The sequence below is a fragment of the Dicentrarchus labrax genome, unplaced genomic scaffold (genome assembly GCF_905237075.1).
Source record: "Dicentrarchus labrax unplaced genomic scaffold, dlabrax2021, whole genome shotgun sequence".
NCBI classification, from domain to species: Eukaryota; Metazoa; Chordata; class Actinopteri; family Moronidae; genus Dicentrarchus; species Dicentrarchus labrax.
In genome coordinates, this window is record NW_026136704.1 from 2937746 (window position 1) to 2956280 (window position 18535).

The 18535-nt window shown below is 38.2% G+C and overlaps 1 protein-coding gene across 1 annotated transcript; it reads right to left on the reverse strand.

Moving 5' to 3' along the window:
- Positions 1 to 386: 386 nt before the first annotated feature.
- LOC127362337 (galactose-3-O-sulfotransferase 2-like) lies at positions 387 to 18160 on the reverse strand. The gene is made up of 4 exons (XM_051397944.1): positions 17968 to 18160; positions 5968 to 6072; positions 4102 to 4777; positions 387 to 2637 (listed from the first exon to the last, which is right to left on the reverse strand). The coding sequence occupies exons 1-4, from the start codon at positions 18021 to 18023 to the stop codon at positions 1639 to 1641; spliced, it is 1836 nt and encodes a 611-aa protein (XP_051253904.1). The 5' UTR covers positions 18024 to 18160; the 3' UTR covers positions 387 to 1638.
- Positions 18161 to 18535: the final 375 nt, after the last annotated feature.

An 18535-nucleotide genomic window follows, 5' to 3' on the forward strand; every position in this document is an offset into this window, starting at 1 on the left:
ATGACTGTTCTCATGACTGTTACATCCTGCTTCCAGTCTTCATGTTAAGCTAGGCTACTCAAATCCTGACTCTAGCTCAGGACAGACATGGGATTGTACTTATAGAAAGCTTATAGAACGTCAGTACAGTTTACTATAGCAATTTTAATATCTTACCCTCACGATAACCATGAGAGTCGAATCAGCATCTCTCTCAACAGAAACATGTTAAGATTCATAAATGTAGGATTTATTTCTGTTGGATTGAATGTACTTGTGGGGCACCTGGTAACCCATGAGTAGCCTATGAGGTGCCTACAGAGCATCTTCTTTATTCTGTATTTTTTTCAAAACACTTGCAAGGAAGTGTACAAATGGGTCCCATTTTGTCAAAACATTCAAACACATCACTGATATATTTTTATTAATTAAAACAGAATATTGGGACTAGACTTCATTACATGTTCTGAGTGGTTCTCTATTCTGCCCTTCTGCATTTTGGGGTTCCTTATCTGTATCCCAGTGGTGGCTTGAGCCCTTGCCCAGTTCCATTTTTAGATTTTGACTGAGTTTATAGCAGTATATTTCTCATAAGATTTTTCAGTTTTAATACCACCACCAGAGAAAAAATAACACCCACAATTCCAACTGAAACTGGTTCAACCCTGTATGTGTAAATCACTAAAGCTCCCTCTAGGTAGCCCTCACTTTCAAAAAGGTTGAAGAGGCCTGCCCTTGACAAATGCCTACGGTCCATGACAAGGTACATACATGGTCATTTGGTCAAACACTTAAAACAATGTTTATGTCTTCTTGTCTAGCAACCGTAGTGGTTGAGCGAATAATGACTGTTGAGAAGCAACGGTGGAAGTATTGTGAGACTGTAATAGTGCCAGAGGAGGTTGTATTGAATAGTTGGGAGTAGAAAGTGTCTCACTTTGACTACATCCCACCATGCTCCTTCCAACATTTCCTACTACCACTCAACTATGTTTTGTTTTTTTTAACCATCATCACTTTTGTTCTCTAGTGTGAATGTCTAGATGTAGTTGCCTAAACTTAAACAAGCCTTAACCATAGAGGTGGTAGATGAGAATAATGATTTTTTGTAACGGTCACATTTCTTTTTGAAGAACACGAATATACAATGTTATTGTGACAATAGGACTAGAAAATGCTGAAATTTGCTGAAGATATTCACAAACTAACCGTCCTCATTTGGTGGTAATATGAGTTTCTGTTTGGTTCCACTGTCAGGCCAAATTTTCGACTTTACACAGAGGAGATATCTTTGGCTGTCACAAAAAAAGTATGAATCCTTTAAATTTTGGACACAACAAAAAAAAAAAAATGTTGCTCCACAACTGGCTAGTCTATAAAAATAGCAGTATGTAGTTCCATCTTAATTCAATTCAATTCAATTCAATTTTATTTGTATAGCGCCAATTCATAACAGAAGTTATCTCAGGACACTTTTCAAATAGAGCAGGTCTAGACCGAACTCTTTAAAACATTAACACTTCCATAGTATGGTCTATAATGGACACTGGGGTCACTAGCTTTAGTTTTTATAATTATAGAAAGGGAGCATTAGACTGAAAAGCTGCTTTCATATCTCAAAGTATAAACATCTTCCTGTGACTTAGTTACAGATACCACTCATGGCATACTTGTTTTGTTATTAGTTTCTGTATGTGTTAATAGAGCACTTGTGGAGGCCTTTTGGTTCTTGAAATTTGAGAATCTGTGTCTTATGATCTGTCTGTGATGGGCTTCCCTTGCCCAGGCCATTCCCATCATAGCGGCTCTGCCTGAGCGTTGATGCTGTGGAGCAGCTATTCTACCCGCTTGTCTGTGCTTATCAGCTAGCTCGGGGAACTGCTTGGTGTACAGATGGTCTGTGTACTGCAGTTCTGGAGTTATAAATCGCTGACATTTGGTTTTGGTTTGTCTGTCTATGTGTGTGTTTAGGTTATAGCCCTGAATGACAGCTGCTCCATACTGGAACGGCTTCAGCCCAGCATCTTTAATCTGGGATGGATCTACTGCCCTGCCATCTTTCAGGCATGTATTTGCTAGTTTGGCCTGTAGCTCTCTCAACTGAGATATTTCCCACTTCATCTGTTCTTGCCCAACCAGACTATCCACTTTGTGCCAGAAGGTGGTGTTGAAGTGCAGGTAGATCCTCCAGTCTATAGCATTCCACCTCTTGATTTTCTCTGCAGTGTTTGGTAAAAGCATACGACGAGTTCGTTCATTGCGACTGTTGAGCTTAAAGGAAACCACGTCTTCCAGGGACCAGCAGAGGGCATTCTTGAGCATAATCATGGACTCATCAAAGTATTCAGAAATAAGAATGAGGTGGAAGTCCCGTTCGATAGCTGCAATAGTCATGCTGGCTTTCTCCTCCAGGTTTTCGGCATCAGCTGCAACATTGTTGTCAAAGCCAAAGTCAAAAGCCATTATATTGTGGGCGTAGTGGTTGTTGGCCACTGATGAGTTGTAGCTTCTTCTGCTTGTGTCTAGGAACTCATCCAGGCTGTGAATCTTATGGAAGGCAGGGATGCTCTTGTAGTAAATAAAGATGGACTCCATCATGGCCACAGGATGCCTCAGGATGGAAAAGTAGAAGGTATCCTGAGGCATCACTTTTGCCACCTGGGACAACATAGGAAGAAATTTATTTTAGAGATGGCATTTTGAGAAAATTCAACTTATACACAAAAATTGAAATATATTTTCATGAATGAAGTACATTGTTGTTGTTGTTTGTTTAACCTTAAGAAGTAACAGAAATTAAATATAAAGAAACCGGTAAATCATCTTTTGACAAAGTCTAGTGCAAACAGGTCCATTGGGACCCTGTGTGGGTAGTAAGGGTTCTAGTATTTAAGATCCGTTTGGGCAACTAAGTGTGGCCCATGAAGTTTGTCCAACCCTGTCATTTCGATTTCATATTGATACCATACTATATGTGGGGACCACAACATAAGTGGGTAATGAGCACACCCTACAGCACTGGCTCCCAATCTGGTAGTTCTGGCCTCCACTAAGGGATGCCAAAACTTCATGGGGCTTCCTTGATTTTTATGAGTGTGAGAAGACTTAATACTTAAACAATATACAGTAGGCCCTCATTCCTTTCTGTGATGACAACTAAATTAAGTCTGTATTTTTTTAAAGTTTAGATGATTTTTTGCAATATAAACTAACAGGAAATCTCACAGGATAAGGGCACACTGAAAACCTGAACATAAGCTATGTTCACAGAGCCTCACCCTGCATTAGAAAAGTTCAAACAACTGAAGAGCTAATAGCACAAGGAGAAGAAAAACAGAACTTTAAAAAAAAAAAAAGAAGCCTAAAAAGTATGTATGAAAACTACATTATACAGACAGAACTGTATTAAAAGTTCCTAAAAATATCATGAAAACTCATCTCTGATCAAAATTCACAGCAAATAATCTTCTTAAAATTCATTTGAATCGCTCATTTTACACAAACTTCCTGGAGTTATTGTTTTCACTATTTGGGTTCATCATACAGTTGTTCTGTACTGTCATTGTCATGCATTGAATACAATATGAAATCCATAAAATATGTTATTTAGTCAGGGGTTGTCAGTTTACTTAATGATAGACAACCCAAATGTACAGGCCCACACAGAGCTTTTTGGAATTCAATAAGGTTGCCTATAGGAGGCCCAAATACCACCAATCATTAATCAAAGGGGGTCCCACATAGACATGTTTCCGGGACTCGTCTTTGATCCGGCTAATAAGGTATTTTAGTTTAAATACCATTATGAAATATAAGTCAACATCAAACAATAGCACTATGTTGCAGGTGATCAGCAAGCCAAAGTGTCTATTTGGGCCCCACATGGCTAGGTGATTTATTGCCATTGAAGCCCCAATAGGGCAACTAAATGGGTCCAGTGGCAAGATATTTAAGTCAACTTGATACCACATTAAGGGCTCCATTAATGCCATGCTTTTGTCCATAAAATACTGAGCATTTTGTAGGTGGACACACAAAAGTCCCATCTTCATATAAACTATATTAACTGTATTGACTGACAAAATACGTTTCAAAAAGGCAACACATTTTGAAGAAGCTCACCTCTGATTTTCTAAACCTCATGTGGTTGCACATAATGTGGAACTCCCTCACACTTCTGCTGCTGACACCTTCCACAAAATGTGAAGCAAAGAAGAATGGGTAAAACAACTGACTGTGTTTGTTCAGAGGGAGGGCAAAGGTCAAGTTCCTGCTTTCACCATAGCGATACAAGATGTTTAAAATAGTGCTGCTTGCAGTTTTGTGTGTCTTGAGGAAAACAATGTGAGACTTCGGGTGGCAGGTTGCTTTAGTATGGAAAGTGTTGGTGCGAGTCTTTAAAAAAATGGATGAAGTGGGAGTGTCTGTGCCTGCAATTAAACTTTTCCTGGGACTGGGGAGCACCAAAAAACCTTGCAGTCCATGGCTCTGTTTTGTTTCATATTTTGGTAGGAGCGGATTTCCAGGTGAAACTTTTGTTGCCTCCATCTGAGAGTCTGTAATGCGGTTGACGATTTTTTCCACATGTCTCGAGACAATATAATCTGATGGCTTTCCATATCCCTCGTTCTGATGATGAAGATCTGCCATTCTTTCCGTCTGTAGTGACTTTACGTCCGGCTTTACTGCCAGTGAAGACTCAGAGTGAAGGCCCTCCCAGACATTTTGCAGAGTAGGAAACAGGTGCTGTTTGCTGACAGTGAATCTCAGATGTGGGAGTCCTGTCAGTTTGTCATTCCTGGAGGAAGTCATAAACACAATCAGTGTGATGTAATATAATTTAGAGCATTAGAGCTACTTTTTTGGTTACAGTATAAATGATGATAATTTAAGAAACCTGCAGTTTAAAGGTTGATTGTTACATTACCATAATAACTGCATTTAAATGTCATACTATTGCCAGCATTCACCCTAGTACTGACCCCATGGTTTGAAAACTCTGATAATACAATAGAAATTTCATGGCATGATATTCATCTTGATTTTGATCATTTTAATATAATTTCAGTCGACCAAACTCCGCTATAGATTATTACGCTAATTGCCAGATGGCTGTACTGTACACAACTTCCTATGTTGTAACCAGGAGTCATTGTGGTTTGCACACTATGTGACTGATCAGCAGCAGGGGTCACACATTACAAGATCTTTCACATGGAGTAATCTTGTAGTTTGTCTGGTCTGTCATTGATAACACCCTTAATAACAAGCACATCATGTTTAATTAGGAAAGTAGTTTAAAAACACGCCCACAAAGTGCAACCATTTCCAATTATAATTAGCTTTAGCAGTTAACGAGTGCTTCTGTAGTGGTGACAAAACATAAAATTATACATATCAGCAGTTTTAATCCAACTAAGCTCCCTTTGCCAAGCTCCCTTTAGAAAATATCACATTTTAACAATTCTGAACATTTTACTATAGAAACACAAGATTAAGGGTGTTGACAGTTTTCTTGTCAATTTGGCATCAATATAACCTAACCTAACAATTTGTAGTGTGAGCTCAGCATAGGAGAAGGAAGACTTGTATGTGGATGCAGAGTAGCAGTAATACCTAGCAGTGCTTTCAGGTGAGTGGTGTGGCAGACAGGCAGCATAACAGTGAGCAGAGCACTGACAGCATAAGTACACCATAAGTGCCGAATCATATCAAGTTTCATATCACATCATCCCAAGTATTTTACTGTATGTGCTTTCTTGTCTCACAGATTCTCATGGATCGTGGTTTTGTCTGCTGTTGAGGTCCTGCTTGACGCCCACTGCTAATTTTATTATTGTTTTCAGCATTATTATCAGTATTATTATTAGTCATATTTATATACTATTATAGTAGTTATTGTTGCCATTATAGTTGTGCATCTCATCTCTCCTTTATCAAATGTGTGACAGCTTGATAGAAAGGCAATTTTTCTCTTCTTGACTTTACCTGGCCTGGCGAGCAACGAAGGTCTGAATGGCAATGCAGACCACAAGCAGGATGAGTAAAATCCATAGAGAGTGACGCCTGCTGCACAGCCCTCTCCTCACACACCTGCAGGGGGCACAACAGATACACACACACACACACACACACACACACACTGTTGAAAGCCATCCTGGTACCAGTGAAGCCAGAGAGAGGTCTGATATAGGTCCTTAAATTAAATATGATGTGGTGTAGTTAGTCTTGGTGTGCAATAAGAGATTTTAATGATATAATAACCGTCTCAGAAAATGTCAGTTTCATGGTATAACAGTAATAAACTATTCAATACTGTACATAAGAAAATGAACCACTTACTCCAATATAATAAATATGATACAATTTGATTTATTACAACTTTTTAATTAATATTTTATCTTTTCCATCTGTAGCATTGTTCATTTATAATAGAGAAACATACCCATTTGAGGTGTTAATTTTAAGCATTGTGCAATGAACAAGACTCAACATTCTTGTCTGAACTGGACCTATAACTTTTGGAATTTCTGTGACAGCATCTGGAGATGAATGGCAACCCTGTGGGGGACTTGGTTCAGAGTGGAGGGAATGACAGCACGAGAGAACATCCAGTAACCTTTGCCAACACAGGTCTTCCAGGGACTCACACTGCTTCTGGGTGAAACAATATATCAAACTATGTTGGAGTGAATTTTCCATTTTAACAGACTCATGGAAAACCACAGTCTCTACTCACAGTGTCTCGCCAACAAATACTCCCTGCCTCAAATAAACACATTTGATTTGTTTGTATTAAATTGTTTAGTGTTTTTTATTTCTGTTCCATTTAAGCTTTATTCTAAATTATATTTAATGAAAGATTAGAATAAGACACAATCAGTTGTCTATTTAATAATTATTAACTGCAAGCTACAATTCTGTTGTTAAGGATTTATTGGTAGGAGGTTATATCAAATGTGTCAAGAATGTTACACAACAGATTTTCTACTGATGAAGCAAATTGAACTAAATCCAACCAAAGTGTAGGAGATACAGATTTATAGCTTTCGTTTGGCACTCTGGAATGCTGTCGACATGCTTATCATGTTGGACCCAGTTAACCTTTAGTCTCAACGCCTTTTTGGAGGATTAGAGAAAGTATGTGCTCATTCTTAAATTCCCCCCCCACCCAAAAAAAAAAGATTTATCATCATAGTCTAAAGGCAAGAAGACAAAACATGCAACAACGAACGCTCTTTGTGTAGACACCATAGGTGTGCAAGCCTGACTATAGAGATGTCCTGAGACGCTGAGTGTCCATACAGATGTTCTGAATTAACTTAATGAGCTGGCTTTGTCCATAAATAGTGTAATGTGATGTAAAAGCTCAGCTGGAAACTGAAAATGAAACTTAGATTCTGGCTGGCCACGTTTTCTTGCCTTCTGATGACTCTAATTAAAATATTTTTTTTTCCTCTCTTCATAATGTGTTATCCTTTCGTCATTTGAGTAGTTTATATTATCCTCAACAGTGTTTTTTAAAATATATAAACAACTAAATAATTACGTAAATCCCTACATCATTTTTGGCTATGGCCAGTAGGGGGTTCAGTGAGCCACCTATACCAACTGTGCCATATAATCATCACTTTTTTGTGGCTGTTTTGGTTTATTTTAATTATCTTTTTCTATGTGTGTAGTATGAAGCAACTGCAAACTTTCATTTTGTTAAAACAACCTTGTGTTGTATAACAATAAATATATTTCTTTGATTCCTTGATTAGCCTCACTAGCTAAATTACATTTTTTTTTAGCTTCAAGTGGTACAATAATAATACGTTAAATAGAGATGGGGATTCTGCTGTGACACAAATACAATTCATGCAGGTTTAAGAGTAAGTGTATAACGTTCACCCTGGCTTATGTGATACAGTATGCATTATGATAATGTATATAGTATTTCAGTTTTGAATAGATAAATAGATGCTTTATTGTCTATATTAAGAAAGACAAAAAAGTTAAGGTCCAATAATTTTAACCTAGAAAAGAATAGTTGGGGCCAGTTCAGGTCCATGTGTGATTCCACACAGCAGAGAAGTGTCCATTGGCTTTGTCATGTTCTGTTGGTTTGATGTTTTTAGCACAGTCAGAGCTTTCTATAAACAGAGCTTAGCAGCCAGCCGCAGCTCCAACCACAGCTCCAGATGGAAAAGAATTGTTTTGGTTAGCCAAATCCAAAGTCCCACAAACACTGATGAAAACAATGCTTACTGCCGTTGGATTACAGGAGTAGCTAGTCACTCAGACAGAAGTATTTTATGGACATGCTTGAACACTCCTCCAGCTGAAACGGGAACCTTAATCAGTTCAGTAGGGATAAATATTTAAGGCATAATCAACAAATCATTCATGGCCTTATAATCTGCCTCAATCTACTTTATAACATGTAGATCAATCCTGTGGAACTGCTTAATTCCTCATTGGTCATTTATCACATCACCATTGTCAAATTACAGCTTTCACTCTAAAGAACAACAAACTAGTGTGTGTTCAATATTTTTCTCATTATAAACCAGTGTTGGGCAGTAACACATTACTTGTCATAATATTTCAGTAATGATATTACTTTCCCCAATAAATAATAGTATAACTAATTACTAATAATTATAATAATAAATGTCAGTAATAATATTACAGTTACCCTCCAAAAGTAATTGGTTTCAGCCTTACTTTTGTTGTCACCACCCTACTGATCAGCGACTGGGAATATTCCCATTACTTAGATTCTTACAAACAAAACTGGATTTTTTAAATTGTGAATAGCAGGGTTCAAGAGACAAAGAACTAATGAAGCTTGTGACTGGATAGGTGGTGAATATGAGCCCGACACTGTTGTCAACAAATTCTATGTGAACAGCATTTCTCTCAATTATTTATGACTTATCTACTCTCTCTGTGGCTCTCTGCTCCAATCCCATTGGTTTCCTACTAAAGATAAAAAAAAAAACACTTTTATATATTTTTTCATTATTAGTGTAGTTGTTGCTACTGTTGCTGGTGTGCACCTTTGTCTCTGTCTCTGTCCTTCTGTCTTTACCTCTGTCTCTGTCCTGATGCCAAGACCTACAGCAAATACTGATTCCTTTCTAAAGATTTCCAAATAAATGTGTAAATCATGTCCTTTATAGGCTACAGTCCTGTGATATTATTTGTTTTCTCTGTATTTGGCAGATTGAGAGGGTGTTATTTGATATAGTTTTATCTCTTTTTCTTTTTGCCTGTATGAATAGCCTGCTTTATGTTTATGTTCATACTGACTGACAAAGATCTCGTCGACAGCCTCTCTTTTCCTCTGTTGTTTTATTTTTGTTCAGTAATTTCCTGTAACAGCTTAGATCTGTTTTTCTGGTAACATTCAATACATTCATTTTTCAAATAAAACAACCAACAACTTTCACTAAAGACAAACACTTCCTCAAACTTTATATATTTTATCATTATATCTTGTAATGTCCAAAGAACAGTGTGGAACCTATTCTGAACACTTTCAAACTATTCCTCCAAAGGTATAATGAAGCAATATGGTTTTATAAATTGAATATGGTCAGTAACAAACAACATGGTTTGTGTTGCCACTTTGGATTTGCACATGCCTAGTTCAAAGCACACACAGTTTGTGTTTCAGATAGATTAGATTAGATAGATACTTTATTTGTCCCAAGGGAAATTCAAGTATCCAGTAGGGTACAAAATACAAAACATACATTAAACATACATGAAACGTTTCAGTTTCCTTATATAAGGTGATTTCCATACTGTATGGAAATGAGCAGAAACCACGAGCTTCCTGTAACTGGGTATATTTTTGAAAACTGTCTGCAGAGATGTAAAGTAAGACCCCATTCTCAGTCTGTTAAGGTAGGACGACAAAGTGTTTGCAAACATCAGCACTTAATGAGGGGGGTAAGGCCACAGGTTTCCCCGGGCAACAGCAACATCTGGAGCCCAGCCTGCTCCTCCTCCAGGCCTCCCTCTGCAGCCCTCACAAACACACGTGAACTTTTAACCTCTCTGTGCAAGTTAAGAGGTAGCTTTAGGTAGGCAACTCTGGCTTTTGAGGAATTCTAGGCATCACTCTGCCAGCAGTGGCCTGGAGCTCTGTCAAAAGCAAAGCCAGTGTGAGTGCAGATCAATGTGTCCTCTTAACTTACTGCGGACTGACACAGCCAGGTCACCCTGAGCTAAGAAATTGCATTCATGATCTAAACTAAACACAGGGCTGTTGATATGAAGCCTGGAGAGAATGTGTAAGCAGCTCAGTCGACTGGAGTTGGAACAGTTAAAGGGACACATAGACATTTACATCAGTAGACCATACCAATTCTCAAATAAAATAAGCAGATCCCAAATAATAACAAGCAAAAAACGGATAGTCACTGTTAAAGGGAAAGTAATTACAGTATGCAGCTTGAATTTTATCAACAGACTCATGTCATACTCACCACTCTGTTGACAGCACTTTCTCTTTTTAACAGTACTACTGTTTTCACTCACTGATTATTTACAATTGCTTCAACTTTGCTCCACCGGTCCTGCAGATATTTGGTAAATGGTAAATGGGATGTTCTTTGAGCTGCTGGGAGGCTTTTAATGAAATATTAGGTTTGTCACGAAAATTATAGACTTGTTATGCAATATATATAATATGTAATTATTCCCTGTCGTAATATGAACTTATCTAAAGATATATGGACATGACATCAATCATTTTTGCTGACCTTGATATTGCCCATTGTGTTAACAGCAGGGTTTTCCCTGTAAGGTAATTTTTTAGAGCCAGTGTTTGATTTGTCCATTCTGGGCTACTGTAGAAACATGGTGGTACAATGTGGTCAACTAAATGAAGCGTGACTGGTGATTATATACACTATGTACTACAATAATGAAAAAACATTCCTATTATTACCTGATACCTAATATTTTATTCAGTTTTTGACAATAGATCCTCCTAAATGTTACACGCTGGACCTTTAGAATTAAAAGTTATACTAGCATTAACATGCTATTCATTATATCATTGGCATAAAATGTCTTAAAATGACAATAATAATCTTTATCAGAACAACAGAAGTATTTATCAGAACAGGTATTAAATTTTATGAATGATTGACAAGATCAGCTAAAATTGAATGTTCATTCTCTACATCTCTAATTATCTAAAAAATCTAAAGAACTGACTAAATTAGAGTGTTTTGTCAACTACAAAGGTCAACAATAAGCTTCAAATGTCAACTTTTAAGTATAAGTAGACAGATACTGTGATTGTGATATGATTTAAGATAGAGCCTTCACTCTCTGATAAGTAGCCCCATCTTGCATTCGAAAAGTACGCAGTTAAAACAATCAAAGAGCTTAGCTTAACACAGACAAAGAATTGTATTTTGTTCCTAAAAATATCTGGAAAATCATCTGTAAAGTAATATTCACAGGAAATAATATGCTTAAAATTCATCCAAGTCACTTGTTTCACTGTTTTAGGGTATCAGTTGTTCTCAACTGTTATTGTTATCCATTGAATATAATATGAACTGCCACTAATTTATGGCATATTTTCAGTCAATGTCTGTTTACTCAATCATAGTAATGGGGTCCCTTAAGAAAAAAGGTTGGGAACCAAAGGAGTAGGGAATAAGGAATACTTCACTAATAATCCATGATTATATAGCTGTCTCACTCTATAGTCTGTTGGGAAGTATTGATGCAAAATCTGCAAATCTTCTGTGTCTAATGTTAATTTTATAATGATCCTTTCTCACTCTAGCCACTAAATCAAACAGCTGGAGTTAAGTGGCAATGTGCAAATCATACTGGCACATTTTTGCCAGTACCCTAATTCAGCACAACCCTAACCCTTAACCACTATTTTGGTGGGGTTTTTTATCCACTTTTCTCAGCTTCAAATGGACTTTACCTTTATAGCACGTTTCTGGTCTTCCAACCACTCAAAGCACTTTCACCCATTCACACACATTCATATTCTGATGGATGACAAAGAGACTTCTGACTTCACCTCGCCGTCTCTCTGGCCGTCTCTCCGGAGAGACTTTAGAGATCCTTTGACTGTCACTCGCCCGAGGCTCGCCCTCTCTCAGCGAACACACCCTTCCAACGCACGGATAACAAAGCGAAACTTCTCCAACTTTGTACGCACTTCCAGGAAAGCACTACTCTTCCTCACAGAGTTTCACCGCCACTTCTGGGTTCCCGGCTTTGCATCCGCTGCAATGCCGATGATGTCGGGGCGCATCCCACGGCCCAGCCTTCCTCAATCAGCCCTCTCAGAGGGCCAGGTCGTATTGAACCCATTTCGGCTTCACAATAAACCTGAGCACCTGCATCCCTCCATCCCAGCATCCTTTTTCCCTTCTCTCATTTCTAACTTCCTCGTCCTGTCTTCTTAGTCTGCCTCTGCTCCTCCCATTCCAACACCTACCTTCTCAGGAACACAGAGCATGCCCACGAATACAGTCCATGTATTAGGGGCATGCTCCCAGCCAAAAACCTTAATTCTCCTCCCGTTTCTTCATAAGTAGCCTGTGTTTCTCTTCCTTCATTTAACACACCTGCTTTTTTCCCCACAGGTCCAATGTAGCCCAATCGTGGGCTTTCCCACCAATCCTCCCGCGCATAATAATTTCACTCTAACTTCCGCATTACCTTCAGGACGCCTAATCCCTAATCCCTCGACCCCTACCCTTCATCCCTCATTCCTTCATCCCTTATCCCCCTCCCCTCATCCCTCAGTATACCACATCTGTTCACATTCGTTCAGTATGTGCAATAAACTTTTAATGGTCATTGTTAGTGAATGTCCAGTTGGGGGGGATCGGTATGAGCTCAGAGTTGATGATTATGGTGTGTCTGGGAAAAAATGGCTGCTCTATGTCAATCAAACAATGTCAATACAACATCTACTATACAAAGCACCAGCACAGCAACAATATCCATAAAAATCAACATGGCCTTTAGATGTTAAGTTTAACTGCCTTGTTGTGCTTTTTTAACATTAAAGAGTCCACAAGAGTTCAACCAACCATGACTCATTCAAGGGATGAGGTTTAAATATCAATATATGAGAACATGAACTAAACTGGAGCAGGGATTAGATTATTTCTTTTTCTTTATCCATATTCATTTTAAAACAGATGCAATTAATTGATTTTGTAATCATTTTAATAATTATTAAAAAAATTCCATGCAATTAAACTCAAAAAACACTCCTATCAATCTCCTCCACTAGGGGCTGCCACATGATAATCAATCATAGAAAAGTACTAGAGATGTTCCAATACCATCTTTTTCTTGTCGATACAGATACCTGAGCTTTGCGTATTGACCGATACCGAGTACCACGCCAATACATATGCGTTTAAATATATAAATATAATTGTTAAACAAGTATTATTTGTTTAGCAAGCAGCACTGTACTGTCCCTGACATATTATATATTGTAAAATCCAGCAAATAAGATGATCAGTTTATCATTATGCTTTCAAAAAGACACGAGGACATATCTCCAGCGTCTAAATGGCAGCTATGATCCCAATGGCCATGCCATTAGTGTGGCTAAAGACTGAACTGACACGACAGCACTGATGTACATATATATGCTAGATGGACCTGTACTTGTATAGCGCCTTTCTAGTCTTCTGACCACTCAAAGCGCTTTTACCCTACGTGAGACATTCACCCTTTCACACACATTCACTCAGTGATGGCAAAGTCCATCAAACAGAAACTAACATTCATACACATTCACACACCGATGCACGGCATCGAGAGCAATTTGGGGTTCAGCACTTGCTCAAGGATACTTTGACATGTGGCACCAGGAGCCGGGGATCGAATCCACAACCTTCCGATTAAGGAACAACTCGCTCTGCCTCTGAGCCACAGCCGCCCATATGTGTACATAATGTCTTTGCTGCAATTAACAAGCCAATTTAAATGTGAAAACAACATCAGTGGGCAGTCCAGTCCTGAGTGTCATATTAGCAGTCAGTGTCGTATGACATGGAAGAGACCTGAAATGTCTGTTCTGCCTTTGACATGCTGCAAAACAAACTTTTTAGGTCAGGCCTGCAGCCTTGTCTGACCTCAGACTTGACATGAAGGTAACAACAACATCCCACATCCACACAACCTGGAATACTGTTACATTTATCAGGTCCAATCAGCAGACTGTAATCTGATGCTGATAAGCTAACATTTCACACTAGCTGAAACCTGTGATAGGATATCAGCTCTGACTGACATTGGCCAGCAGACGCTGATTTGGCCTTTTGATCTGGGGCTGTTCACATAACAAGTTCATGTTGGATTGAAAGGCTTTTAAGGCTTTCCTTTAAAGAATTTAATTTAAAACTGTACTGTTTTACTGTGCTATTTTAATCCTACACCAAGAAAGCTAAGAATACATGAGAACATTTGAGTAGAAGAAGAATATGTGCACCTTAAAGCTGCCTGCACTGACCCAAGAAATCTTCTAAATTGATTGATTTGGATTGGAATGTATTGTCAGGGAAACAAAATACTTTAAAAACCAAGGCAGTGAGTGAGGTGATACACTGCAGCTCAGACTGGGTTTATGCTAGAGATCTTCAGAGGTCCATTCGGTCCATTCATTTGGGACCTAATCCAAAATCCTGATCTGAAATGGACTGGAGGACAGTCAGACAAACAGATGTGAGGATAATTTTATCAGATTTAAAGGTCCAGTGTGTAGGATTTAGTGGCATCTAGTGGTGTAGTTTCAGATAGCAACTCTTTCGCTTCACCTTCCCCTTCCAAGCAGAAGAAACTACGGTATTGCAGCTGTTATGCAGTTCAGTGCCATGTTTATGTTTGTTTAAAACCAAACCAGTTGTCATTACTAATAATGTAGAGCCTCCTAAATGGATCTTTAACCTCCTGAGACCCGAGCTTTTGTTTGGTGTGCATTTTTAATTTCTCCTAGCTGTTTGGGATTAGTAGAACCTGATACATTTAAAAACAGTTATTTTTCGTTCCGACTTCTATCAAGCTGCTCAACTCTAATACTAAATCATAGGGCAATGTGTAATAAACAGTGATGGGAATAACAGTGTTATAAATAACAGTGTTATAAATAACGGCGCTACTAACGGCTTTACTTTTTTCAGTAATGAGTAATCTAATTGATTACTATTCCCATCTTAATAACGCCGTTACCGTTACTGCCAAAAAATGCGGCGCGTTACTATAATTGAAGCTGTTTTTTTCATCAGACCAACTTGATCTCTGAGCCGAGAGGCAAAGACTTTTTTTACTGTTCTTCCTTGGTTAGTGGGCAGTGCACGAGACAAGCGCATAAATGCTGACAATTGGCTGAGGTTGAGTAAAATTTCATGGTAAGCCAATCAGAGGTAGAGTTGGGCGGGTGTTCGAAAGAGCGCATAGTCGGACACACAACCAACAACACAAGCGAGTCAGTCAACGAGAGACAGGTATGGCCAGTTGTGTTGCATCTTAGTACATTTGCACTAAAATGAGTGTATATATTGTTTGAATACATTTTTGGTACATTGCTTAAAGAGCATCATTTAATTTAGATTTATTTGTTGGCTGGCTGCAGCCTCTTAAAGTGAGATCGTCAATGGCCAGAGAAAGAGATTTATTTTTATGGAGATGTATTTTTTTATTTCTTATGTATTACCTGTTTATATTTGGATTCCTTAGTTTTGCTATACATTGTACAGTATATCTACCAATTATCTGAAGTTTTTTTTTGTTTTATTTGTACTACAAAGAGTGTATATATTTGTTATTTGTTTTTGGTATAGTGCTTAACAAGCATAATTTAATTTTGCCCAGTTGTGGCCTGTTGAGGGGCAATAAATATCAAAAGTTCCAAAACATCTTTTGTGTTATTTGAATCAATCCACTATATAAACATAATATCTACATACAATGCATTTGATTGGAGGCTAGTCTCACTTTGTCCCACAGCAACATTAAAATAGTTTAGATTTGTGTACATTGTTTCTGTTAATAATGTATTGTATTAAGTGTCCATTTCATTATAATATTCAGATTTATCATAAATAATTGAACATGCACATGTATTTTAAGTTCTGTTAAAGAGGGGTGGAGGTGGGGTCACATTTGAGCATTTAAAAATGTACTTGAAAGTAACGCAATAGTTACTTTCTGAAGTAACTAGTTACTTTTATAATTTGTAACTGAGTAACTAATTTAGTTACTTTTTGGAAGAAGTAACTAGTAACTGTAACTAATTACTTTTTAAAAGTAACTTGCCCAGCACTGATAATAAACACACTAGCACCGTACACTTTAAATCTTAGTTAGTAATTCTGGTTTCTTACAGTCTCTTTTTAAGCTGCCATATTGCCAGTGTTAAAATGTATAGTGTCTTTCATGTTTTAAGATGTTTCATGTTGATTTTGTAATGGTTATTGTGTCTGTTGTTGAGGTATGTTTGTTTTTGTGAAGCAACAAATTGTAACACTGTGCCCAAGACAAATTTCCCCTCGGGGACAATAAAGTTTATTCTATTCTATTCTAAACAAAGCATTTATCTGGATTCATATTTGATCAGCACTGCCTAGTTTGACAGTTTGATCTGAGTTTGAGCTGGACAGACTCACTGAGAATGACTTGTCAATCACAATCCCCACCCTAAAGCATTCCCCTCATTTATAGTAGGATTTACTCTAAATGGGATCATAATTTACTAAATGAACATCATGCTGTCTGGAAGAAGACTGAAACTAAAGACTGAGACCATAAACTCAATAATTAGGAAACTGTTTAGTGAGCTAATAAATCAAGTGAGAGGTAGGCTAATTTCTCCATAAGATTCAATACTACAATATTGTTTTCTTGTAGCCAATGGAGTTGCCCCCTTCTGGCCATGAGAAAAAATATAGGTTTAAGAAATGTTCCTTATTGGCTTTACTTCACAGACCTGGAAGTTCTATCCGGTATTAGTATTATATACTTTTAATTGGGATTTTTAATATAATGTATTATATCATGCTTATTTTATACAAACAAATGTTTTATGTATTTTTTATACAAATGTTATCTCTGTACATTGTATCAAAAGAGGTATGTTGAGATCCTCTTAGTTCTCCTAACGGCATTTGAAGGATTTACCGGGCCTGAAGGACAACAATTAGAGCTGAGAAAAAAGGCTGATTATTGAGTCTCATTCCCAGGTCATCAAATACCAATGCTGGAAATAAGACTCAACAATCAACTATCTATCAAGCCCCCAGCCTAAAGTGTCTTTCTATCTTTTTCGGCTGTTATCTGCCTCATGTACTACTGGATATAGTGAAAGTTATATGAGTAAAGGTTATTTTTTTAAGTTATCTACTGCAGCTTTAATACCAGGACCAGGAGAAAAAAAGATCTGATTCCACATGCAGTTCCAACTCAAAGTGGTTCAACTCTGTATATGAAAATGACTTAAGGTGAAAATACACACTGCTATGTTATTCTATTAAGAGCATCAATTTAACATGGATGTTGGCCAAGTGTACACAGGTTTCTCCCTTTAGGTAACCCCTTACTCTCAAAAAACGTTGCTTTAAAATTATGATTTAAATAGACAAATGATTCTATGGAACAGTCCTACTCATCTTTAGTGTTTCAGCAAAAAGTAGACATACAAGAAGCTCTTTTGCAGCCTTTATCAGTTGCACCCATTATACAGAGAACGGTACATGAGTTCAGTTCGGACCTAAAGCAGTTCCCTGAGAACTCCGAGGAGGAGAGCTGCTGGCTCAGTGTAGAGAACATGAGAGCAGGTTGTCAGTATCTCTGTCAGGATGGTTTTTTCTAAGAAGTGATGACTTGATATATCCTATATCTGCAATATCCTCCATCTGGGCTACTGAGGCTGTAACAGGGATGTTAAGTTAGAGAACAGCGACAGAGTGAGCGGAACATGAGTGGACTTACGAGGTAACAGAGCTCAGAGGCTGCTCTCTGATCCATCTCCTCGGTGGGGACAGCATCTCCCCGGAAAACCCCCGATACACTCCCGGTCCGAGTCTCGACTGTCTTCGCTATCCCAGTACTGTCCGCTGTCCTCGCTCTCGCTCGCTCTCTCTCTCTCTCTCTCTCTCTCTCTCTCTCTCTCTCCCTCCCTCCCCCTCTCTCTCAGTGTGTGTGTAGCTCTCTCGGCTCCTCCTGCTGAATCACTTTAACGGCCACAGCGAGAATGTCGAGAGACATTGGGCACGAGTGAAGAGAGAGAGCTCTAGGCTGTCAACCGCTGAGCTGAAATTCTGTCAAAATCTAAACTATACTTTAGTGACATGACCATAATTTATCACCGTAGTGCAAAAGCAAATTGTACAGGATCAATAAAAGTTCAGAATGCAAGACTACTTGTCATATACTATATGATACTATAAGATATTGGGATTTATCTGTTGTGGTAATGTGAGAGAGCCATAGGCACTATAACCAAAAGGAGGAGTCTGAGTTTGAAGCTTGGTGAGGTTCCCCCCCCAGGCTGTGGCAT